The 23,901-nt window shown below is 59.5% G+C and overlaps 1 protein-coding gene across 1 annotated transcript in view; it reads left to right on the top strand.

Moving 5' to 3' along the window:
- The window catches only part of BSN (bassoon presynaptic cytomatrix protein), an 87,726-nt gene extending 65,879 nt beyond the window's left edge, over positions 1-21,847 (top strand). Inside the window, exons 4-12 of the mRNA XM_066352048.1 lie at positions 1,410-1,856; positions 2,294-8,953; positions 11,229-13,305; positions 13,585-14,396; positions 14,530-14,629; positions 15,248-15,397; positions 15,591-15,645; positions 15,991-16,083; positions 17,955-21,847. Coding sequence (XP_066208145.1) covers positions 1,410-1,856; positions 2,294-8,953; positions 11,229-13,305; positions 13,585-14,396; positions 14,530-14,629; positions 15,248-15,397; positions 15,591-15,631 — 10,287 coding nt within the window. The 3' untranslated portion in view covers positions 15,632-15,645; positions 15,991-16,083; positions 17,955-21,847. The remainder of the gene's footprint in view (positions 1-1,409; positions 1,857-2,293; positions 8,954-11,228; positions 13,306-13,584; positions 14,397-14,529; positions 14,630-15,247; positions 15,398-15,590; positions 15,646-15,990; positions 16,084-17,954) is intronic.
- Positions 21,848-23,901: the final 2,054 nt, after the last annotated feature.

Below are 23,901 nucleotides of genomic sequence, written 5' to 3'. Positions count from 1 at the left end.
TTTCTGTAGCTGGACCCCAGGACCTGGGTGTGGGATTGGGCCTCAAGGCCTGAGTAACAAGCCTATGGAGCAGGCCTATCCTCAGGCACCAGGGCCCTGCCACGTGCCCAGCCTGACCTCTGCTGGGACCCAGGGAGGGATGTGGTAAGGAGCAGGCCTCTCCCTCAGGGTACACCAGGGCCCTGCCACGTGCCCAGCCTGACCTCTGCTGGGGCCCAGGGAGGGAGGTGGTAAGGAGCAGGCCTATCCCTCAGGGTACACCAGGGCCCTGCCACGTGCCCAGCCTGACCTCTGCTGGGGCCCAGGGCGGGATGTGGTATGGAGCAGGCCTATCCCTCAGGGTATACCAGGGCCCTGCCACGTGCGCAGCCTGACCTCTGCTGGGACCCAGGGCGGGATGTGGTATGGAGCAGGCCTATCCCTCAGGGTACACCAGGGTCCTGCCACGTGCCCAGCCTGACCTCTGCTGGGGCCCAGGGAGGGATGTGGTAAGGAGCAGGCCTATCCCTCTGGGTACACCAGGGCCCTGCCACGTGCCCAGCCTGACCTCTGCTGGGGCCCAGGGCGGGATGTGGTATGGAGCAGGCCTATCCCTCAGGGTACACCGGGGCCCTGCCACGTGCCCAGCCTGACCTCTGCTGGGACCCAGGGCGGGATGTGGTATGGAGCAGGCCTATCCCTCAGGGTACACCAGGGCCCTGCCACGTGCCCAGCCTGACCTCTGCTGGGGCCCAGGGCGGGAGGTGGTATGGAGCTCCGCGGGCAGGACACCAGGACAGCATCCCTGATAGGGCATTTTCTATGGGGGGATGTGAGCCCAGGAGACTGCTCAGCCCCACCCTGTCCCGAAGCAGCGCATCTCCCAGAGAGCCTCCCCTGGCCCCAGGAGTCTGCCCCCTCCCTGCATAGCCCCTGCTTGGGAAGGGTGTGGGCAACGATGGTGTCTGAGGCCTGAGAGGTAGGAGGTGGGGAGGGGTCGTGAATCTAGGAGGTGCCCCGACTGATGTTCCTGGCCTAGAGGGGCTCCCCACCACTGGACTCCCCCAGGGGTTGTGTGCTCCCTGGGGTGGGCCCCAGCTCCCCCGCTTGTCCAGACCCTTGTGCAGCTCATAGCCTCCCCTCCCCTACCGTCTTCCTTGTCTGGCCAGGGGAAAAGCTCTTAACGGGGTCAGGAAGGGACTCTTCTTTGGTGTACATCTTTTTAACTTTCTGTATGTGCATTTAAAGAATGGGGAAGTCTGTCATTTGGGGGCACGAATCTATTAGTCATTTTCTCGCTGTGCCTTTGGTATCATGCTTTGGAAGCTTCGTCCTCCTTAAGTTTATAGAAATACTCACAGAAATATTCTTTGAGTACTTCAGTATCTTTGTGATTTCATTGGTTCTCCTCCCCTCCCATTTCCTTACAGAAAACCGAGTGGCTCTGTCTGAACTGCCAAACTAAGCGGCTATTGGAGGGCAGCTTGGGAGAGCCAACCCCCCTACCGCCGCCCACCTCACAGCAACCCCCTGCAGGGGCTCCTCACCGTGTAGCTGGAGCAACCCCTCTGAAGCAGAAAGGGCCACAGGGGCCGGGACAGCCATCAGGCCCTCTGCCAGCCAAGGCCAGTCCCCTGCCCACCAAGGCCAGCCCCCAAGCAAAGCCCCTTAGGGCTTCTGAGCCCAGCAGGACCCCGAGCAGTGCCCAGGAAAAGAAAACAGGAGTCCCGGCTAAAGCTGAGCCTGTGCCGAAACCACCTCCAGAGACTACCCTGCCCACTGGGACTCCCAAAGCAAAGACCGGGGTGCGGAGGACCGAACCTGCCACCCCTGTTGTCAAGGCTGTTCCAGAAGCCCCCAAAGGTGGGGAGGCAGAGGTCAGTCCCATTCACTCCACAGGGACCTTAGCTTTCCGGTGGGACAGCTAGGGAAGGGCGTGGCTTCCTGGGGGGAGGAATGTAGGCCTGGGCCAGGCCCCTTAGGGCTGAGAGGACGGCAGGGATGCCTAGATGAGGCCCTAGTGGGTCTGGAGCCTGTGAGTTATAAGCTAGTCCTGTCCCCAGCACCTTGCTGGATGCTTTGCTGGGTTTTACTACCATTAGATCTACTAAAGTTTCTCTCTGAGAACCTAGGACTGCTAGGGGTTTGCATGGAACCTGCAGGTTACTCAAGGAAGAGAAATGGAGAGGGTGGTAGGCTCCAATCTCCTGGGGGGGGGGGCCTTCCCTAGGGCCCTGGAATGGACAGAGGGGGCTGGGCTCCCCGATGAGCTTTCTGCCATGGGGAATCAGTGTCTGCTTCTCACCTACTACAGGAGCTGGTGGGCAAGCCTTACTCTCAGGACCTGTCTCGGAGTCCACAGAGCCTGAGCGACACAGGCTATTCTTCGGACGGCATCTCCAGCTCCCAGAGCGAGATCACGGGCGTGGTACAGCAGGAGGTGGAGCAGCTGGACAGTGCAGGGGTGACAGGCCCACGCCCGCCCAGCCCCTCCCAGCTCCACAAGGTAGGCAGCATGCGGCCTTTGCTGCAGGCTCAGGGCCCAGCCCCCAGAGGCGAGCGGAGCAAGCCGCCCAGTGGCAGCAGTGGGGAGGAGCAGAAGCGGAGGCCCCACTCCTTGTCCATCATGCCTGAGGCCTTCGACTCCGATGAGGAGCTGGAGGATATCCTGGAGGAAGAGGAAGACTCTCTGGGGTGGGGGCACCAGAGGGAGCAGCGGGACACGGCTGAGTCTTCGGACGACTTTGGCAGCCAGCTGAGGCATGACTATGTGGAGGACAGCAGTGAGGGTGGCCTGTCCCCTCTTCCGCCCCAGCCCCCGGCCCGGGCAGCAGAAATGACTGACGAGGAGTTCATGCGACGGCAGATACTGGAGATGAGTGCCGAGGAAGACAACCTGGAAGAGGATGATGCGGCCACCTCCAGGCATGGCCTGGCCAAGCATGGCGCCCAGAAGGGTGGCTCGAGGCCCAGGCCTGAGCCCGGCCAAGAGCCAGCAGCTCTGCCTAAGAGGCGCCTGCCGCACAATGCCACCACCGGCTATGAGGAGCTGCTCTCGGAAGGAGGCCCGGCAGAGGCCGCCGACGGTACAGGGGCCGTGCAGGGCGGGCTCCGGCGCTTCAAGACCATTGAGCTCAATAGCACAGGCAGCTACGGCCATGAGCTGGACCTGGGCCCGGGCCCTGACCCCGGCCTGGACCGGGAGCCTGAGCTGGAGATGGAGAGCCTGACCGGCTCCCCCGAGGACCGCTCCCGTGGGGAGCAGTCCTCCACGCTGCCAGCCTCCACGCCCAGCTACACGTCCGGCACCTCCCCCACCTCCCTGTCCTCGCTGGAGGAGGACAGCGACAGCAGCCCCAGCCGCCGGCAGCGGCTGGAGGAAGCAAAGCAGCAGCGCAAGGCTAGGCACCGCTCCCACGGGCCCCTGCTGCCCACCATCGAGGACTCCTCGGAGGAGGAGGAGCTGCGGGAGGAGGAGGAGCTGCTGCGAGAGCAGGAGAAGATGCGGGAGGTGGAGCAGCAGCGCATCCGCAGCACTGTCCGGAAGACTCGGCGGGACAAGGAGGAACTGCGGGCTCAGCGGAGGCGCGAGCGCTCCAAGACGCCTCCCAGCAACCTGTCGCCCATCGAGGACGCCTCCCCCACGGAGGAGCTGCGGCAGGCGGCGGAGATGGAGGAGCTCCACCGCTCCTCCTGCTCAGAGTACTCGCCCTCACCCTCGCTGGACTCAGAGGCTGAGGCCCTGGATGGCGGTCCCGCCCGGCTCTATAAGTCGGGCAGTGAGTACAGCCTCCCCACTTTCATGTCCCTCTACTCGCCAACAGAAACGCCCTTGGGCAGCTCCGGTGTGCCCAGCTCCGGCCGGCCCCTCAAGAGTGCAGAGGAGGCCTACGAGGAGATGATGCGGAAGGCCGAGCTGCTCCAGCGGCAGCAGGGCCAGGCGGCAGGGCCCCAGGGGCCCCACGGCGGCCCGTCCCAGCCCGTGGGCCCCCGGGCCCAGGGTTCCTTCGAGTACCAGGACGCCCCAGACCGTGACTATGGCAGGGCTGCTCCAGCCCTCTCGGAGGGCACGCCCGCCAGCCTGGACGTGGCTGTGTACGAGGAGATCCTTCAGACGTCGCAGAGCATCGCCCGCATGCGCCAGGCCTCCTCCCGGGACCTGGCCTTTGCCGAGGATAAGAAGAAGGAAAAGCAGTTTCTGAATGCCGAGAGTGCGTACATGGACCCAATGAAGCAAAATGGTTGCCCACTCACCCCTGGTACCAGCCCCACCCAGCTCGCTGCCCCTGTGCCCTTCTCTGCCTCCACCTCCACCTCCTCAGACAGCAGTGGGGGTCAAGTCATTCCTGACGTCCGAGTTACTCAGCATTTTGCAAAGGAGTCTCAGGATCCCCTCAAACTGCACAGCTCTCCTGCCTCCCCCAGCTCTGTCTCCAAGGAGGTTGGCACATCCTTTCCCCAGGGCCCTGGGACCCCGGCCACCACAGCTGTGGCTCCTTGCCCGGCTGGCCTGCCTCACGGGTATATGACTCCGACGTCCCCGGGCTTGGAGCGCAGCCCTTCACCATCTGCCACGGCCCACAGCCACGGACAGAGCCCCACCACTGCGAACTATGGGTCCCAAACTGAGGAGCTGCCCCAGGCCCCCAGTGGCCGCGCTGCCAGTGGCCGGGCCTCCAGAGAGAAGTCCCTGCGTGTGAGTGATGGCAAAAGTGGCCCTCCTCAGCCCTCCCAGGGACATTCCTACTTCGTGGGCTCCAGCCCACCGCTCTCCCCCTCCTCTCCTTCAGAGAGTCCCACATTCTCCCCTGGCAAGCTGGGCTCAAGGGCCACAGCAGAGTTCTCTACACAGACGCCAAGCCTGACCCCTGCCTCGGACATGCCACGGAGCCCTGGTGCCCCCACGCAGACCCCCATGGTGGCTCAGGGCACACAAACGCCACACCGACCCAGCACGCCTCACCTGGTACGGCAGCAGTCCTCTCAGGAGGCGCCCTTTATGGTCATCACACTGGCATCAGACGCCTCCAGCCAGACCAGGATGGTACACGCTAGTGCCTCCACCTCCCCAGTGTATTCCCCCACTGACATCCAGCCCACCACCCACGGCTATAGCCAGACAACACCTCCGGGTGTGTCTCCGCAGCCTTCAGAACCTCCCGGGCCACCTGGCTTCCCGCAGGCAGCCAGTGCTGGTGCGGATGGGCCCCTGGCACTGTATGGCTGGGGTGCCCTCCCTGCCGAGAACATCTCCTTGTGCCGGATCTCCTCCGTGCCCGGAACCTCCAGGGTTGAGCCAGGTCCCAGGCCCCCTGGCAGTGCCGTAGTAGACCTACGCACTGCCGTTAAGCCCACGCCCATCATCCTCACTGACCAGGGCATGGACCTGACCTCTCTTGCCGTGGAAGCAAGGAAGTACGGTCTTGCCCTGGATCCAGTTCCAGGACGTCAGTCGACCGCTGTGCAGCCTTTGGTTATCAACCTTAATGCCCAGGAGCAGACCCACGCCTTCCTCAGCACCGCTACCACCGTGAGCATCACCATGGCCTCCTCGGTGCTCATGGCTCAACAAAAGCAGCCTGTGGTCTATGGAGACCCCTTCCAGAGCCGGCTTGACTTTGGCCAGGGTGCCGGTAGCCCTGTGTGCCTGGCCCAGGTCAAGCAGGTAGAGCAGGCTGTCCAGACAGCCCCATATCAAGGTGCACCCCGGGGAAGACCCAGGGAGGCCAAGTTTGCCAGATATAACCTGCCCAACCAGGTAGCACCTCTGGCCAGAAGGGATGTTTTGATCACTCAGATGGGTACTGCTCAGAGCGTTGGCCTCAAGTCAGGTCCTGTTCCAGAGCCTGGTGCTGAACCCCACCGGGCTACCCCTGCAGAGCTGCGGTCTCATGCTCTGCCAGGTGCCAGGAAGCCACACACAGTGCTAGTGCAGATGGGAGAGGGCACAGCAGGCACTGTGACCACACTGCTCCCAGAGGAGCCAGCAAATGCCCTGGACCTCACTGGCATGAGGCCTGAGAGCCAGCTGGCTTGCTGTGACATAGTCTACAAGTTCCCCTTTGGCAGTAGCTGCACAGGCGCCTTCCACCCTTCCCCCAGCGCACCCGAGAAGAGTGTGGCCAATGTTGCCCCACATGGCCAAAGCAGCGGCCCCTTCTACAGTGCTCGGGACCCTGAGCCTCCTGAGCCCCCCACCTACCGGGCACAGGGTGTAGTGGGGCTTGGGCCCCACGAGGAGCAGAGGCCCTACCCACAAGGCCTGCCTGGCAGGCTCTACTCCTCCATGTCTGACACCAACTTGGCCGAAGCCAGCCTCAACTACCATGCCCACAGGATGGGGCAGCTCTTCCAGAGCCCTGGGCGTGACGCAGCTGTGGACCTCAGCTCGCTGAAGCAGTCCTACAGCCTGGGCTTTGCGGATGGACGCTTCCTAGGGCAGGGCTTGCAGTATGGCTCATTCACGGACCTCCGTCACCCCACAGACCTTTTGAGTCACCCTCTCCCACTGCGACGCTACAGCTCTGTGTCAAACATCTACTCAGACCCTAGGTATGGCCCTCGGGGAGATGCAGCCAGCTTCCAGGAGGCCAGCCTGGCCCAGTACAGTGCCACTACCGCCCGGGAGATCAGCCGCATGTGCGCGGCCCTCAACTCCATGGACCAGTACGGAGGGCGGCATGGCAGCGGCAGGGCTGGCCCTGACCTCATGCAGTATCAGCCCCAGCCCGGGCCTGGGCTGAGTGCCCCGCAGGGTCTGGCTCCCCTCAGACCTGGCCTCCTTGGGAACCCCACCTTCCCAGAGGGCCACCCAAATCCTGGCACTCTGGCCCAGTACAGGCCTACAGCAGCCCAGGGAGCAGCAGTTAGACAGCTGCTGCCACCCACAGCCACTGTGCGTGCAGCCGATGGCATGATCTACTCGACTATCAACACCCCAATTGCTGCAACACTGCCCATCACCACCCAGCCCGGCTCGGTACTGCGGCCCATGGTACGCAGCACCACGTATAGGCCTTACGCGTCTGGTGCGGTCACAGCTGTGCCGCTCACCAGCCTAACACGCATGCCCATGATTGCCCCCCGGGCACCTCTTGGGCCTACAGGGCTGTACCGATATCCTGCGCCAGGTAGATTCCCCACTGCTTCCAGCATGCCACCCGCCGAGGGTCCCGTCTACCTAGGGAAACCTGCTGCCGCCAAGGCGCCAGGGGTGGGGGGCCCCCCGAAGCCAGAGCTGCCAGCAGGCGCTGCTCGAGAAGAGCTTCCTACGGCCACCCCTGCTGCTGCTAAGGAGGCTGCGGCAGCACCAACCGCAGCCCCCCTGGCTGGCCAGAGGCCACTGGTTGATGCTGCTTCTGGGGGCGGTAGTGGGGCCCCCAGCCGGCCAGGGCTCGAGAAGGAGGAGGCCTCGCAGGAGGAGCGGCAGCGGAAGCAGCAGGAGCAGCTGCTGCAGCTGGAGCGGGAGCGGGTGGAGCTGGAGAAGCTGCGCCAGCTGCGGCTGCAGGAGGAGCTGGAGCGGGAGCGCGTGGAACTGCAGAGGCACCGGGAGGAGGAGCAGCTGCTGGTGCAGCGGGAGCTGCAGGAGCTGCAGACCATCAAGCACCACGTGCTGCAGCAGCAGCAGGAGGAGCGGCAGGCCCAGTTTGCCCTGCAGCGGGAGCAGCTGGCGCAGCAACGTCTGCAGCTGGAGCAGATCCAGCAGCTGCAGCAGCAGCTGCAGCAGCAGCTAGAGGAACAGAAGCAGCGGCAGAAGGCCCCCTTCCCTGTGGCCTGTGAGGGACCTGGCCGAGGGCCACCCACAGCGGCCACTGAACTGGCTCAGAATGGCCAGTACTGGCCGCCCCTGACCCACGCAGCCTTCATTGCCGTGGCGGGGCCTGAAGGGCCGGGGCAGCCTCGGGAGCCCGTGCCGCACCGCGGCCTGCCCAGCTCCGCCTCGGACATGTCACTGCAGACTGAGGAGCACTGGGAGGCAGGCCGCAGCGGCCTCAAGAAGCGGCACTCGATGCCACGCCTGCGGGACGCCTGTGAGCCGGAGCTGGCGCCCGAGCCGTGCTCAGTCAGGAGGATTGCGGACAGCAGCGTGCAGACCGATGACGAAGACGGGGAGGGCCGCTACCTCCTGACCCGGCGGCGCCGCACCCGGCGGAGCGCTGACTGCAGCGTGCAGACCGACGATGAGGACAGTGCCGAGTGGGAGCAGCCAGTGCGTCGCCGCCGGGCCCGTCTCTCCCGCCACTCAGACTCTGGCTCCGACAGCAAGCACGATGCTGCTGCCCCACCGTCCACGGTCACCGCCGTGGTCAGGGCCACGAGCAGCGTGGGCATCCAGACCATCACTGACTGCTCCGTGCAGACGGAGCCTGACCAGCTGCCCAGGGTCTCTCCAGCCATCCACATCACAGCTGCCACTGACCCCAAGGTGGAGATCGTCAGGTACATATCGGCGCCCGAGAAGACTGGGCGCGGGGAGAGCCTGGCCTGCCAGACAGAGCCAGATGGGCAGAGCCAGGGAGGAGCAGGGCCACAGCTTGTAGGGCCAGCTGCCATCAGCCCCTACCTGCCTGGCATCCAGATCGTCACCCCAGGACCCCTGGGCCGATTCGAAAAAAAGAAGCCGGATCCGTTGGAGATTGGCTACCAGGCCCACCTGCCCCCGGAGTCCCTTTCACAACTTGTGAGCCGCCAGCCTCCCAAGTCCCCTCAGGTCCTCTACTCACCAGTCTCACCTCTGTCCCCACACCGGCTCCTGGATGCCTCCTTTGCCTCCAGCGAGAGGCTGAACAAGGCTCACGTGAGTCCCCAGAAGCACTTCGCGGCTGACAGCGCTCTCCGCCAGCAGACGCTGCCTCGCCCCATGAAGACCCTGCAGCGGTCCTTGTCTGACCCTAAGCCCCTCAGCCCCACCGCCGAGGAGTCTGCCAAAGAGAGGTTCTCCCTCTACCAGCACCAGGGGGGACTGGGTAGCCAGGTATGGGCACAGGGGCTGGTCCAGGGTGGGACAGGGGTCTCTGCCTAGCTTAGGGGAGGAGGCACAGGGAAGGGCTTCTTCTGGGGTGGGGATGGAGTCAACTCCAGTGCCAGAGGCCCAGGGGAACGAGTGGAGGACTAAACCTTCCTCAGTGCACATGTGGTGAAGCTTGCAGCCTGGCAAGGACATCTCAGGCAAATACACACTCACACATGGGCTCCTGCAGCCATCTATCCATCTAGACACCACGAGAAACTTCCACCTCCCCTTAGCACTCCCTCCGCAGAGCCTACATCTAGTCCAGCCCCTGCCACCTCCCCTCTCCGGCCTCCTTAAGCCTCCAGTCTGGGCCCTTCCCACTCCAAACCTCTACTGTGGATGTTTCCTGAGAAAATCAGTCCCACAGACCTGTGACTATCCTCATTCCATAACCCTGGTCTGGCTTCCATGGCTCCATGTGAAGCCCAAGCCCCTTGGCATAGCATTGTGGGCCCATGCAAAGGGTTGCAGCATGCTTTCTGCCTTATCTTGTCCTCTGCCCCTATCTGGCCCTCAGTAAGTCTGTTTACACAGCTGTCTGCTGCCCTAGATAGGGGACCCCGGAGCATAAAATTACCCGTATCAGTGGCTTTAGTTGCCAGTGATGTCCTAGGACTATGAGAGGTGGCCTTCTATGGGCTGCCGTGGAGGGGAAGTAGGGGTGGTTAGGGCCCAACGCCAAGGACTTTGAATGCCAGGCTGATGGTGGGCTTTTCTTGAAGGCCCTTGGAGCCTCCAGTGGTTTTAGGCAGGTAAGGCAGGACAAGATGGGTACCTTAGAAAACTTCCTGGGTAGAATGTGGACAGATGGGCTGAAGGAGGAGAGGGCAGAGTGGCCCCAGGGAGGAGGTAGGAACCAGAGGCATGTCAGGCATATTTGCTGTTTTCTGGATACAGTGCAGAGGAGAGAGGCGGGGCCTTGAGGTGGGTGGTGGGAGTGATGAGCTTGGGTGCGGGAGAGCCCGGTGGGGGGGGGGTGCAGGTGTGTGACATCAGGAGTCCGGGCTGGCAAGGAGGGATGGTTAGAGAAGCAGGTGGTCTGGCTCCAGGCTAGGGGAGACACAGAGATTCCCTGGGTTAGCCATGGGGGGCCATGCCACAATGGGCACTCGTGGTATGCAGCCAAATAAGACAGACAACAAAATGAGCACTTCAAAAAGTGAAATGTATTTCATCAAAGGCCCACCCTTTATTCTGAGGTTTGGGGGCACACTATTGTTTATAACATACAGTGAGAGTAGGTGGGGTTTTTTTTGTAGTTTTTTGGCAAGGTAAAATATAAGAAGCCCGATGTTATTCCCCAGTGTATTTTGGGGATTTGGGTGGTTTGTCGAAGTCCCAAAGTCTGAAAGGGCATTCTGGGAAGGCTGTAAGCTAGAGACAAAGGGAGGACCCAGGGAACACCTCCCAGAAACGGGGACTTCCAGGTCATATGGAACGCTGGGGCAGGTGAGCAGGGCCCCATGGAAGACAGCATTAGGGATCCTTGACCAGGAAGCCATGTAGCAGGAGAGGGGACAGGAAAGGACCTAGAGGGGCACCAGCAGCCCCCGAGAGGGGTGGGCTGACACAGCTATGCAGGGAGTTGGGGCCGGGCTGAGCAGCCCAGAGCGCGTGGCAGAGGGTGGTGCAGGGCAGCTGGAAGAGGAGGCTGGGCGGGCAGCTGAGTGGCATGTCACTCTAGAGAAGACTAGGGCAGGAGGCAAAAAAGGATCCAGAGCCTGCAGCAACTGACATAGAATCAGCATGTGCCCCTTCCCACGATCCTCTAGGGAGCCTGTGGGCCCAGGACCCACTCTACTCCTGTCAGTGTGCCTCCGATGTCCTTGGTCCCCCCAGCTGCTAAGACCCAAACCCAGAGCCAGATCTGTGCCCTCATCTCAGCACACTCTGAGAGGTGGTGTTGGGGAGCCCATTGGACATGTGCAGGGTGCTCAGAACCTCCATGCAGTAGGAGTTCTCAGAGCCAGGCCAGTACTAGAGACCAGCACAGAGGACCATCTATCTGTTCCTTCCTATCCTCCTGCTGCCCAGAACACTGGCAAAGAGAAGGCCTGTAACATGGTCACAAGCTGGTGGGTGGGCAGGGCAGGCTTCGAGGCTGCCTGGTGAGTCAGGGCGCCGACAGTAGGAGCCCAACCCCTGCGCCAGGCAAAGCCAGGCTTTTTCCACCCTGTGCCCCACCAAGCCACCCACACCTTGGGTCTCAGTGCTGCCCGCCCTTCCTCTGTCTCAGGTGTCGGCGCTGCCACCCAACGGCCTGGTCCGCAAGGTGAAGCGGACACTGCCCAGCCCTCCTCCCGAGGAGGCTCATCTGCCTCTGGCTGGCCAGGCCCCCTCACAGCTGTATGCGGCCAGCCTGCTGCAGCGTGGGCTAGCGGGGCCTGCCTCTGTCCCTGCCACCAAGGCCAGTGTGCTCCGGGAGCTGGACCGGGACCTGCGGCTGGTGGAGCACGAGTCCACCAAGCTGCGCAAGAAGCAGGCAGAGCTGGACGAGGAGGAGAAGGAGATCGACGCCAAGCTCAAGTACCTGGAGCTGGGCATCACACAGCGCAAAGAGTCCTTGGCCAAAGACCGGGGTGGCCGCGACTACCCACCCTTGCGTGGCCTCAGTGAGCATCGCGACTACCTGTCAGACAGTGAGCTCAACCAGCTGCGGCTCCAGGGCTGTGCCACTCCCACTGGCCAGTACACAGACTTCCCTGTCCCTGCCGCTGTCCCCGCTGCCCTGTCTGGCCCCACGACCTTCCAGCAGCCCCAGTTCCCGCCCCCAGCCCCGCAGTACACTGCAGGCGGCAGCAGGGCAGTCCCGAATGAATTCCCGGCTCACCAAACACCTGCCTACCCAGGCCCCGGCACGTATCCGGCACCTGCCTTTCCTCCTGGCGCCAGTTACTCTGCTGAACCTGGCTTGCCAAGCCAGCAAGCTCTCCGTCCCACAGGCCATTATGCAGCCCAAACACCCATGCCAAACACACAGAGCACCCTGTTCCCGGTCTCAGCTGACAGCCGTGCCCCCTACCAGAAGCCACGCCAGACATCACTAGCTGACTTAGAGCAGAAGGTGACCACCAACTATGAGGTGATTGCCGGCCCCAGCGTAGCCATGTCCTCAGCCCCATCCGAAACCAGCTACAGTGGCCCAGTGCTAAGCAGCAGCTATGAGCAAAGCAAGGCCCCTGAGCTGCCCCGGGCTAGTGACCGCAGCAGCGTGGGCCTGAGCCCAGCCCCTGCCTGTCCCTCTGACTCCCACTACACCAGCTTGGAACAGAATGTCCCTCGGAACTATGTGATGATTGACGACATCAGTGAGCTGACCAAGGACAGCACTGCCACGGTCCCTGATAACCAGCGATTGGAACCCCTGGGGCCAAGCAACAGTGGGCGTCCAGGGAAAGAGCCAGGAGAGCCAGGTGTCCTTGAGGGGCCATCACTGCCCTGCTGCTATGCCCGAGGGGAGGAAGAATCCGAGGAAGACTCTTATGACCCCCGTGGGAAAAGCAGCCATCACCGGAGCATGGAGAGCGACAGTCGGCCAGCCAGCACCCACTACTACAGCGACAGCGACTACCGCCACGGGGCTCGAGCAGAGAAGTACGGCCCCGGCCCCATGGGGCCTAAGCATCCCTCCAAGAGCCTGGCCCCAGCTGCTATCTCCTCAAAGCGCAGTAAGCACCGGAAGCAGGGCATGGAGCAAAAGATCTCCAAGTTCTCGCCTATCGAAGAAGCCAAGGACGTGGAGTCAGACCTGGCCGCCTACCCCTCCCCTGCAGCCAGCAGCGGCCTGGCCTCTCGGGGCAGGAAGTTCCAGGACGAAATCACCTACGGGCTAAAGAAGAATGTGTATGAGCAGCAGAGGTACTATGGGGTGTCCAGCCGAGACCCAGTGGAGGAGGATGAGCGCATGTACAGTGGGAGCAGCCGTTCCCGGGTGGTGCCTGCGTACGGTGGGGAGAAGCTGTCCAGCCATGACTTCAGTGGCCGGGGCAAGGGATACGAGCGGGAACGGGAAGCTGTGGAGCGACTTCAGAAAGCAGGCCCCAAGCCCTCATCACTGAGCATGGCCCATGGCCGGGCCCGGCCCCCCATGCGGAGCCAGGCCTCTGAGGAGGAGAGCCCCGTCAGCCCCTTGGGCCGGCCCCGGCCCCCCGGGGGCACCCTTCCTCCTGGTGACACCTGCCCACAGTTCTGCTCCAGCCACTCCATGCCCGATGTCCAGGAGCATGTCAAGGATGGACCACGGGCCCACTCATACAAGCGTGAGGAAGGCTACATCCTGGACGATTCCCACTGCGTAGTTTCCGACAGTGAAGGTAATGGCAGATGGGGGTGATTTCTGCAGATGCTCAGCACCTGGGGCCCTCCTGCTCGTGGGGTTCTGGGCTCCGAGATGTCCCAGTGGGTCCTGGCCTGGTGTCTCATGCCATGGGCCCTGCCTTCTCCACCTTCACCCTGGCCCCGTTTGTGGGGGATGTGGGGGCAGTGTTATGCTTGCGGCTGTGGTGCCCACTGTGGTTTCCTTGCATGGCTTCCGCTGGGACTCCCTGTGGCCAACCCAGAGGTTGATGGTGTTCTGTTTTTGGTCTCTGAAGCGTATCACCTGGGCCAGGAGGAGACAGACTGGTTTGATAAGCCCCGGGATGCCCGCTCTGACCGGTTCAGGCACCATGGGGGCCACACAGTCTCCTCCTCCTCCCAGAAGCGGGGGCCTGCCAGGCACAGCTACCATGACTATGATGAGCCGCCCGAAGAGGGCCTATGGCCACATGATGAGGGTGGCCCAGGCCGCCACGCCTCAACCAAGGAACACCGACATCACAGTGACCACGGGCGGCACGCAGGCCGCCACACTGGCGAGGAGCTGGGCCGGCGTGCTGCCAAACCACATGTTCGGGACCTGGGTCGCCACGAAGCTCGGCCTCACGCTCAGCCCAGCCCCGCCCCAACCATGCAGAAGAAGGGTCAGCCTGGATATCCCGGCTCCTCTGAATACTCACAGCCATCCCGTGTTCCATCAGCATACCATCATGCTTCTGACAGCAAGAAGGGCTCCCGGCAGGCCCACTCAGGGCCCACAGCACTGCAGCCAAAGCCAGAACCGCAGCCGCAGCCACAGGGGCGGCAGGCACCTCCAGGGCCCCAGCAGTCACAGCCACCGCCATCTAGGCAGACACCCTCGGCAACAGCATCGCGCCAGCTGCAGACGCAGCAGCAGCAGCAACAGCAGCAGCAACAGCAGCAGCAAGGTCATGGGCTACAGCCTGCCCAGCAGATGCCATCACAGGCTCGGCTGCAGCAGCAGGGCCAGCCAACTGCCCGGGGCCCGGCCCCTGCTGCCAGCCAGCCAGCAGGGAAGCCTCAGCCAGGCCCCACAACAGCCACAGGGCCCCAGCCATCAGGACTGGTGAGTAGGGCTCCAGTGCATTGGGTCCTGCCCAGGGTAGATGCTGCAGCTGCAGCTTGGACATCCCTTGGTTCCAGGCTGGGCATGGGCAGAGTCGACGGGCAGTATCTGAGCTCTGGGTTCTGTGTTGCAGCCACGGGCAGAGCCGACAGATGGCTCTAAAGGGGCAGCCAAAGCACCCCAGCAGGGGAGGCCTCCTCAGGCTCAGCCACCACCAGGACCTGGACCTGCAGGTGAGCCTACCCTCTGGTGCCCTCGACTGTGACCCAGAGAACTTGGGCTACTCTTTCTCTAAACCCACGGGTGCCCTAAGCTCCCTTGCACTGCACACCCTCACTGCTCCCTGAGAAGGCGCCCAGTGGGCTATGGATGTCCTCGGCAAAGACCAGGTCTGGTGTTAGAATGAGCAGGGAGGTCACCAGTGCGGGGCTTGCAGCCCAGGCAGCTCTTGGCAGGGACCCTGCAAAGGACTGGGCAGCACAGGGCCGGGACCAGGACTTCCTACTCTCTCCTTCCCTCTCTGTTCTGACTTACCTCCCTCTGCTTTTCCCCCCTTTCTTCTTCTTTACCTTCTTCAGCTTCCTTTGTTCTGTTTCTTTCTACCTCTTTCTTCCTGTTCTTATCTTCCTCTCTTTATTCCTCTCTCCTCCCCCTCCCCTCCCCCTCCCCCTCTCTCCTCCCCCTCCCCTCCCCCTCCCCCTCTCTCCTCCCCCTCCCCTTCCCCTCCCCCTCCCCCGCCTCCTCCCCCTCCCAAGGCCTTTGTGTTCAGATACCCTGACGGCCACTCTCCCGCTCAGGGCCTGAGAAGTCGGGTCCAGCTCAGCTCAGGCACATGGTTTCTTTCCCCCTAGGTATGAAGGCTGGAGCCAGGCCTGGAGGGACCGCAGGGGCTCCTGCTGGACAGCCCGGTGCCGGTGCCGGTGCCGGTGCCGATGGGGAGAGCATGTTCTCCAAGATCCTCCCCGGGGGGGCAGCGGAGCAGGCTGGCAAACTGACGGAAGGTGAGCGCTGCTGCCAGGCAGGGCCACCGGCAGGGGCTACGGCAGAGATTGGGTTGGGGGAAGTACTCCGGGCTTGGTCACTCAGCCAACTGGTGGTACTTGGGCTGAGCTTGCTTCCCTGTGCCAAATGACCCTGACCAAGAGGGAGGCTGGTTCGATTTCCTGATGCCTCTCTCCTTTTTCTGTGTCACAGCCGTCTCTGCTTTTGGCAAAAAATTCTCCTCATTCTGGTGACCATGCCCTGAAGGGTGAGTATGAGCTACCTGTACCCAGTTTCCCCTGGGGAAGGTCTGAGGAGCTCGTGTGGACACTCTAAGTCCAGAGCGGTCCTGTGGGAGGAGTATGGGCTTCAGCAGCAGGCGATGTGGCCAGAGGAGCAGGAACAGAAGTCTCAGCGTGACTGTGCACAGAGGTCTCAGCGTGAGGCCCACGCAGTCGAGGTCCCGGGAAAGGGAAGCCAGGGCTCCCATCACCGTGTCCTGCTCTGCCACCCCGTCCCCCTCAGGCTCTCACAGCTGAGGGGTGGCATTAGGTCAGGGCGGTGGCGGCGGGGGTTCAGTTCCTTCCAACCCTCCTCTGCATGTGCTCCACAGGCTCTTGAAGAGGTGAAGGCAGATGATAGCATTGCTGTGGAAAAATCTCTGGAGTCAGAGGCCTGGGCGCAGCTCTGGACTCTGCGTATAACAGTGAGTGTGGGACCAGGGCGGGGTGGGCAGAGGAAGGGGTGAGGGGTCACCCGGTTCCTATGAGTGTGGGCTAGGAGGGGCCTGAGGGGCTTCCTCTAGCTGTGACAGAGGCCACTGGGCATGAGGTCAAGACACTGTTGGCTTCAGAGGCTGAGCTCACAACCCACAAGAAGGAAGAATAGAATGAGTGGAGAGGCAGACAGGAAAGGGACAGAGAGGAAAGGGAGGCCATGGGACAGGCAGTCTCAGCCCAGGACCAGAGCCGCCCAGGGAGAGTGGAAGGCTCAGGAAGAAGTCGTGGCTTTGTCTGGGCTGAAGTGGCCGAGGCAGGATGAGATGCTCCTACCTGCACCTGCTCTGGCCGGGCCCCGCCTCTGTGGGGGAGGGGAGGCACGTCACCCAGGATGTCAGAGAGGGTGGCCTGGCCATTGGTGCTGGCCTGTGCACAGCCAGGGCCCACCCTTACAGTCCGTAGACGTGGGCCCTCCTCCCTGCTTTGCCATTTCTCACGTGAGGAGTATGTAGGTTTAAAAGAAAGAGAGAGAGCTTTGGGCGCTTCTTGTGTGGGCAGGTGTGTGTGGCCAGCAGGTCAGCCAGCAGGTCAGGAGGGTCCTTGAGGCCAGGCGTGCTGGTGGGAAGAAGCTGGGGGCAGCGGCAAAAGGAGGAACAGCGGGGGGCTTGGAGAGTCCAGTTTCCTATCCACATACTCATTTATGCGAGAAATGGTTTGTCAAGCCCTAGGTCGGGGCCAGGCCCTGTCCCAGGTGCTGGGGATACAGAAAGGAACTAAACCAAGTCCCTGCCCTCCAAAGCTGACTGTCCACTGAGTGGACCAGAGAATAAATAAGTTAAAAAATTGAAATTAGATGAAAAGGTAATTTCTGAAGCCCATGAAAAGGCGGTCCTGGGGCAGAAGGGCCTGCTCTAGAGAAAGTGGTCAGGGCAAGGTAAGACTTGAGAAGGGGCTGCTGCAGGTGGGCCAGGTAAGGGCCCAGCACCAACAGAGGCTCTGATGTTGGGCTTCAGAGGCGGACAAAAGGCCCGCACAGCCAGAGTCACTGTGGAGAGGAGAGGTGGTCAGGGGTGAGCTCGGAGGGGGTGGGAGCCAGCTGGGGTGGGCTTTGGAGGCCAGAGTCAAGAGCCTGGAACTTATTCTGATTCCAGTAGCCACAGTGCAGCGCCCCCAGTGTTCCTCCTGCCTTCACCCCATGACATCGGCTCCCCGCCACTCTCCTGCTCAGCCGGATGTCTCCTCGGAGTTGCTCGAACAGACGAGAAATCAGAAGTGGTGCTGAGAGGAGTGGCAGCCATGGCCAGGTTCATGGCAGCGCCCGCCTTGGGTTCAGAGCCGGGCTCCACCCCCAGGAAGGGAAAGGAGTGGCCTGGCTGTGTTCTGTGTCCTGCCACACGATGTGGGTGGGCCACTGAGACCACTCACCATGTCGTTAAAGGAGTCTCTTTCCAGTTCTGGCATTTGGCTAGTGATTGGGCCAAACAGGTGGCACTTTTGTGAGTGTCCACATCCTGGTGTCTTGTATGGCAGTTGCACAGGTGGATTGGAGAGGCTTGCCGTTTTAAACAGATCCCCACCTCCCTCACTCTTGAGCAGAACAGAAATCAATTTGTGTTATGGTCCACCTGCTTCTTCTTTCTTCCTGTCCTCCTCCTTGCGACCTCGAAGCCGCCCAAACAGCTATCTCCCCAAGCCCCAGTGCGTGGGATACTGAGGCCGCGGAGGCGGCCATTGGCGTGTGGCGGACGATGGAGAGGAGCACGGGGTGGGAAGCCACTGTCCATAGCTCTTGACAAAATTCTTCTTTCTTTCTTTCTTTCCATCCTTCCTTCACACCTCTCTCTTTTTCTTCTCCAAGCATCTGCAATCTGGAGAACGCCTGGCCCACAGACTCACCAGGTGGGACGTGGTGGGCGGCCTCCTTTGAGTGGGATGTTTCCTACCAGCGGCGGCCAGACAAGCAGGACCACTGGCCCAGGGACCTCTGATTGTCTTTCCAGAGACCCTGCTCTCCTCAGGGCGCCACCTTCAAGGCATAGCCGTGGCTGGGAGGGAGGAGCCCTCTCTGGAGACCCGGCCGCCGCGCAGTCTTGCCGCCCTCCCCACAGCCACCGTGTGCGGCCGGCCAGCCAGGCTTCCAGTGCGTTATACACAGAGTTTGGGCGCTCGCTCCTGTTTTTGACGGACGTGCCCCCCCTCCACGATGCCAGAAGTTTTTCCACAGCCTTGGAGAGGTCCTTGGACTGAGGGCTGGGGGTCCTGGGCTCTGTTTCCTTCACATTCCAGCTGGCCCAGATCCCTCCGTGGCCACAGGGTCCTTCCCCCCTCACCCTGCCCTTGGGTGACATCGGAGCAGACCTCCATGTGGCTAGTGTGGGGTTGGGAGAACTTTACAAACATTAGGACCTAACACTGTCTCATTGCTGAAATAAGAGGCCATAGCACCGAAAAGCAGTGTGGGCACTGGCTGAGGCTTCTCCCAGCCCGTGGGTGGCAGCGTGCCAACACGCCGGCCGCCATCTCAAAGCCATCTCCCCAGCCATCATGAGCGTCCCAGCGGCACCGCCATTGTCTCCACCAGCCGTCTCCTCCTTCGTACACCTGGGGATTTCTTTTGATTTCAAGAACAGCCTTAATCATTTCAGTTTGATTTACTTGTATACCTCATAAACATATTTCTTTTGTTTCTCCTTCTCCCCTTTGTCTCCTCTCTTTTGCTCACCTCCTTGCCTCTCCTCCCCTCCACCCCCCCCCCTTGTGACTGACTGATGGTTTGGTTTCCTTCTGCTCTGCCCCTGCTCAGCACAGGGAGAATGTTGACTCAGAAGCAATAGTGGGCAGCAGGCCACCAAGAGCACAACCCCAGGGCGAGGTCTAGGGAGGCCCCTCCGCCCACCTCTGTTTACTGTGCAACTCCAGTCCTTCTTAAGCCATCACCGGTGGGCGTGCTCAGAGCAGAGGGGCCAGGGCTTCTGTCAGCCAAGGGGAGGGCCCAGAGCCCTGTGTTGAGGAATGTGGCACCATCCACCCACCTGGTGGACTGGGCAGCATTCCTCCCAAAGGCCCTTCGCTTTGGGACTTCCTTGTATCTTGGGCACAGCCACAAGTCTCATCTCTAATGTTCTATGCAATGAAATATAAACCCTCAAAGACAACTGTTAATATTTAATAAATTCCATGTTATGTATAAGGAGTTAATTGCAAACATGCAATTGAGAAACTGGATAAATACGCTCATATCAACCCCCCACTCCACCCTGCTCCCACCGTGTGTGTGAAATTCTCAGTCTGTGGCATGTTTGACCTGTGGCAGGACTCGCCAATGCCAGGCGAGTCACCGCTGTCCCGCAGTGGAGCATGCACAGCTCATAGCCTCTTTGCACGATTTCATCCATTTTAAATGCTCGACCCTCTTGCCTGGAGTTCTTTTTGCCTCAGAACCTCTCCTTCAGAAGCACTTCTAGCTGACTTCTGCACGAGCTCGTGAGGACCTGCCAGGACTGTTGCCTGAGCATGTCAGGCTGCGGGCAGGCGGTGTGATGCCCCACGCGCCCTGCTGGTTTCTCAGACCAAGATGGCGGGTGAAAGGAGTTTCCGGAGGGAACACACTGGCGAGGCCTGCACAGGATGTATGTGCGTGAACATTCGGAAGGTTTCCATCTGTAAATTGCTCCCTCATACCACAGTCTTGAAACAGAGGCTTCTGGCTGCCCCTACCCAGCAGTGTACTGCTCAGGGGCAGAGCTGGGCTATGTCTGTTGGTAGACAGACAGGCCAGGGACAGGGCCTTGTTGTGCACGGGGGTCTCCGGCTCCTGACTGCACCCACTCTATGCCTCTCCTCTGTGGCTGGGAGGCTCAAAGGTCTGTGAACTAAGAGACGGCCCCAGGGAGTCAAAAGGTGCTCAGGGAGAGCTAGACACCCGCCATTTGTAGTGAGGATGCTGAAAATACCATCTTGGACCAGAGCAGGTGTTCACACATACAATGACTTTGAGCTGAATTTCTTGGAAGGCTTCTTAATAGCAAAACTTACAGAAAGTCCTGTTGTGACTCTGGCTCTGTCCCCAGGACCTAGACTCTGCCACCCTCATCTGTGAAGCCCAGGCATCCCGCTGCTCAGCAGCTCCGCACAACCGGGCCCAGAGTGCGCAGGCTGTGGCTGGCCGCCCCTCCAGGCCTGGCCATCCTCCGGAGTGCTCTGGTTTGCACCATGCATTTCTCAGGGTCCACATTTTCATGCTTCCCTATAAGGTCTACGCAGCCCTTCAGAAAGGAGTCCTGGCACACCTCTGGCAGCTTTGGGTGGGACAGGAGGCTGTCAGCCTCTATGCTGGGCCTGAGACCCTGGTCCTCCAGGATTTGGGCCTCACATCCATGCCATAGGACACCTGCCTCATCTGAGATCAGGCCTGGGCTATGTGAGACTTATGAGCAAGGGCTGAGGGAGGCCACCATCCATCACCTCTGACCACCCAAGGCCAGGTCTGTGTGGGGAAGTGCCTAGTGGCTGAAGATGTGGGGGCTCAAGACAGTAATTCATCCCACTAAAAAGCCAGGGGATGGGACAAGGAGCAGGGAAGACAAGGAGATAACAATAGGTCAGCTCCATCAGACCCAGCCTCAGGCTCTAAAATACTAACTTTTCAGCAAATTTTCTTTCTGGCCAAGCACCCTGAGTTAGAAATTTCTGACACCTGTCATTCCCCACCTCCCAGCGTACCCACAGGACACATCTGTCCCCATCATTCCTTGTGAAGGTGGCTAGAGCAGGCCTCTGGGCCACAGGTGTCCTGGCCCTTGTGTAGACACAGCTGTGGCTCCCGGGGCACTGCAGCCAGAGGCTAAGGGACCAGCATTCAGTGCCACGTCAGTCGGGGGCATTGGGCACATCTCCAAACAGGCAAGGGGTGCAGTTCAGGCCTTCTCCATGGATCTGCCTCCCCAGTGTCATAAGCAAGGGCATTGCCTCCTCTGCCCACTCCAGGGCCCAATACACTCACTTCACATGACACCACCCCTTGCCCACCATCTGCTTAGTCCTTGGGGAAAGTGTGGTCTCAGGGCCGATGCTGAGAGGGCAGCAATGGCAGCAACTACAGCCTGGCTTCCGGAACCTGTAGGGAGTTTTCCAGGCAGACCTTTGCCAAGGCAGCATGGTCCTGGCCTGTTGGCCCCTGCCTGCCCTTGTGCCCCCTCCCCCCATTCTGTAAATACTTGTCATCGTGGACACCAACAGGGTCAGAGTGACAGGCCTGATCAACTGAAACTCCTCAAAAGATGTCACCTCTGTCTCCCTGGGTATCTGCAGCCCTGCTGCCATGTGCACTGGGTGGCCCTGGAGAGCTGTGGAAGTCGTGACATAGTGTGTGTATGCATGTGACCAGTGTGTGAGTGGGTATGCGTGCGTGTCTGCCTCATTCAGCCTCGGGATCAAATCAGCTCCTCCCTCCAGGTGCAGGTCCTGGAGGGTGGGTCCACCCAGCGCCTTTCCCCTGCTGGCTTCCATGTCTTGTTTTCGCTTTCCCTCACTCCTCCCCTCCTGCCCTTTCTCTCCTTCTCTCCTTTATTTGAGGGGGGGAGAGTGCTGTAAAAAGTCAAACAAACAAGTTTACAGTTGTAAGTGCAATGACCCGAGTCCTCCCACATGACCTTGTGAAATGTGTGCCGTCCTCCTGTGCTCTGTGAGACCTCGTGGTACTTCAGTGTCCCTTCCCCTGTATTGTGACAAGGTAATTCTGTGGTATCAGAATAAAAGGACTTGATATAAACAACCGACACACTGTCTCTGCGATGGTTTCTGAAATGGGAGGGCTTAGCCAGAGGGTCAAATCCCCAAACTTTGGACAGTCCTATCTGCTGACAGGTCAAAGGGAAAGAGGGAAAGGGGAAAGGGCAAAGTTACAGGACCAAGTCCACATCAAGCTGTCCCAAAACAATGGGCCCCCACCCAAAAGGTGTGGGAGCTTTCGGTCACTGCACAGACTGTTGAGGGATGGCGCCACCCCCACCTGTCCGTGTTCAGGCTGCGCCGCCACTTGCTGGGGCCTGGTTCCAGGGAAACAAGTGAGCCAGTGCTGCCCCCTGGTGCTGCCAACAAGCCCTTCACCTGTCTGCCTCCCTGTCGCTGCTCAGCTCTCACACTCCAGCTCCCGGACCTTAGTCCTTCCTGAGAATGCAGGATAACCTACTCAAGTAACCCAGAGTTACTACGTCATTTTAAAAACACAGATAAAAAGAGAGTCAATCTTGTCTCTGGCCTTCCCCCCTAGTTTTAATTTTTTAAAACTGATTGATTTTAGAGAGGGAGGAAGGAGAGATATTGATTTATTGTTCCACTTATCTATGCATCCACCAGTTGATTGCTGTTTGTGCCCCGACAGGACCAAACCCACAACCTTGGAATGTTGGGTCTGCCCTCCAACCAACCAAGCTACCCAGCCAGGGCTCGAGTTAGTATCTTGATGCATGTCCTTCCTGTTTGTGTTTTTCTTTTCTTTTTTTTGTTTTTAAACAACCAACATTTATTATCACAAAGTTTCTAATTTTTTGGTAGTTGAGAATTATTATTATTTTTTTAATTATTTTAGACAGGAGAGAGAAAGGGGAGAGGAGCAGGAAGCATCAACACCCATATGTGCCTTGACCGGACAAGTACAGGGTTTTGAACTGGCGACCTCAGTGTTCCAGGTTGACGCTTTATCCACTGAGCTACCACAGGTCAGGCACAAAGTTTCTAATTTTAAAAAATTAATTTTTAGAACTCATAAAACTCAACAACAAACAAACAATCCAATAAAAAAACGGGAAGAGGACATGAACAGACACTTCTCCCAGGAAGAAATACAAATGGCCAACAGATATATGAAAAGATGCTCATCTTCTTTAGTTATTAGAGAAATGCAAATCAAAACTGCAATGAGATACCACCTCACACCTGTTAGATTAGCTATTATTAACAAGACAGGTAATAGCAAATGTTGGAGAGGCTGTGGAGAAAAAGGAACCCTCATTCACTGTTGGTGGGAATGTAAAGTAGTACAACCATTATGGAAGAAAGTATGGTGGTTCCTCAAAAAACTGAAAATAGAACTACCTTATGACCCAGCAATTCCTCTACTGGGTATATACCCCCCAAAACTCAGAAACATTGATACGTAAAGACACATGCAGCCCCATGTTCATTGCAGCATTGTTCACAGTGGCCAGGACATGGAAGCAACCAAAAAGCTCGTCAATAGAAGACTGGATAAAGAAGATGTGGCACATATACACTATGGAATACTACTCAGCCATAAGAAATGATGACATTGGATCATTTACAGCAAAATGGTGGGATCTTGATAACATTATACGAAGTGAAATAAGTAAATCAGAAAAAACCAGGAACTGCATTATTCTATACGTAGGTGGGACATAAAAGTGAGACTAAGAAACATTGATAAGAGTGTGGTGGTTATGGGGGGGGGGGAGGGAGAGGGCAAGGGGGAGGGGGAGGGGCACAAAGAAAACTAGATAGAAGGTGACAGAGGACAATTTGACTTTGGGTGATGGGTATGCAACATAATTGAACGACAAGATAACCTAGACATGTTTTTTTTGAATATATGTATCCTGATTTATTGATGTCACCCCATTAAAAAAATAAAATTATAAAAAAGAAAATAATTTTTAGAGAGAAAGAGGAAGAGGGGAGGGAGAGAGAGAGAGAGCAACTTGTCACTCCATTCACTTATGCACTCCTTGGTTGATTGTGATTCTTGTATGTGCCCTAACTGGGGATCAGACCCACAACCTTGGCATATC

This window comes from Saccopteryx leptura, chromosome 10 (assembly GCF_036850995.1).
Source record: "Saccopteryx leptura isolate mSacLep1 chromosome 10, mSacLep1_pri_phased_curated, whole genome shotgun sequence".
Classification (NCBI taxonomy): Eukaryota; Metazoa; Chordata; class Mammalia; order Chiroptera; family Emballonuridae; genus Saccopteryx; species Saccopteryx leptura.
Note: the sequence above shows the minus strand (reverse complement) of the source record. Positions and strands in the feature narration are given on the sequence as shown.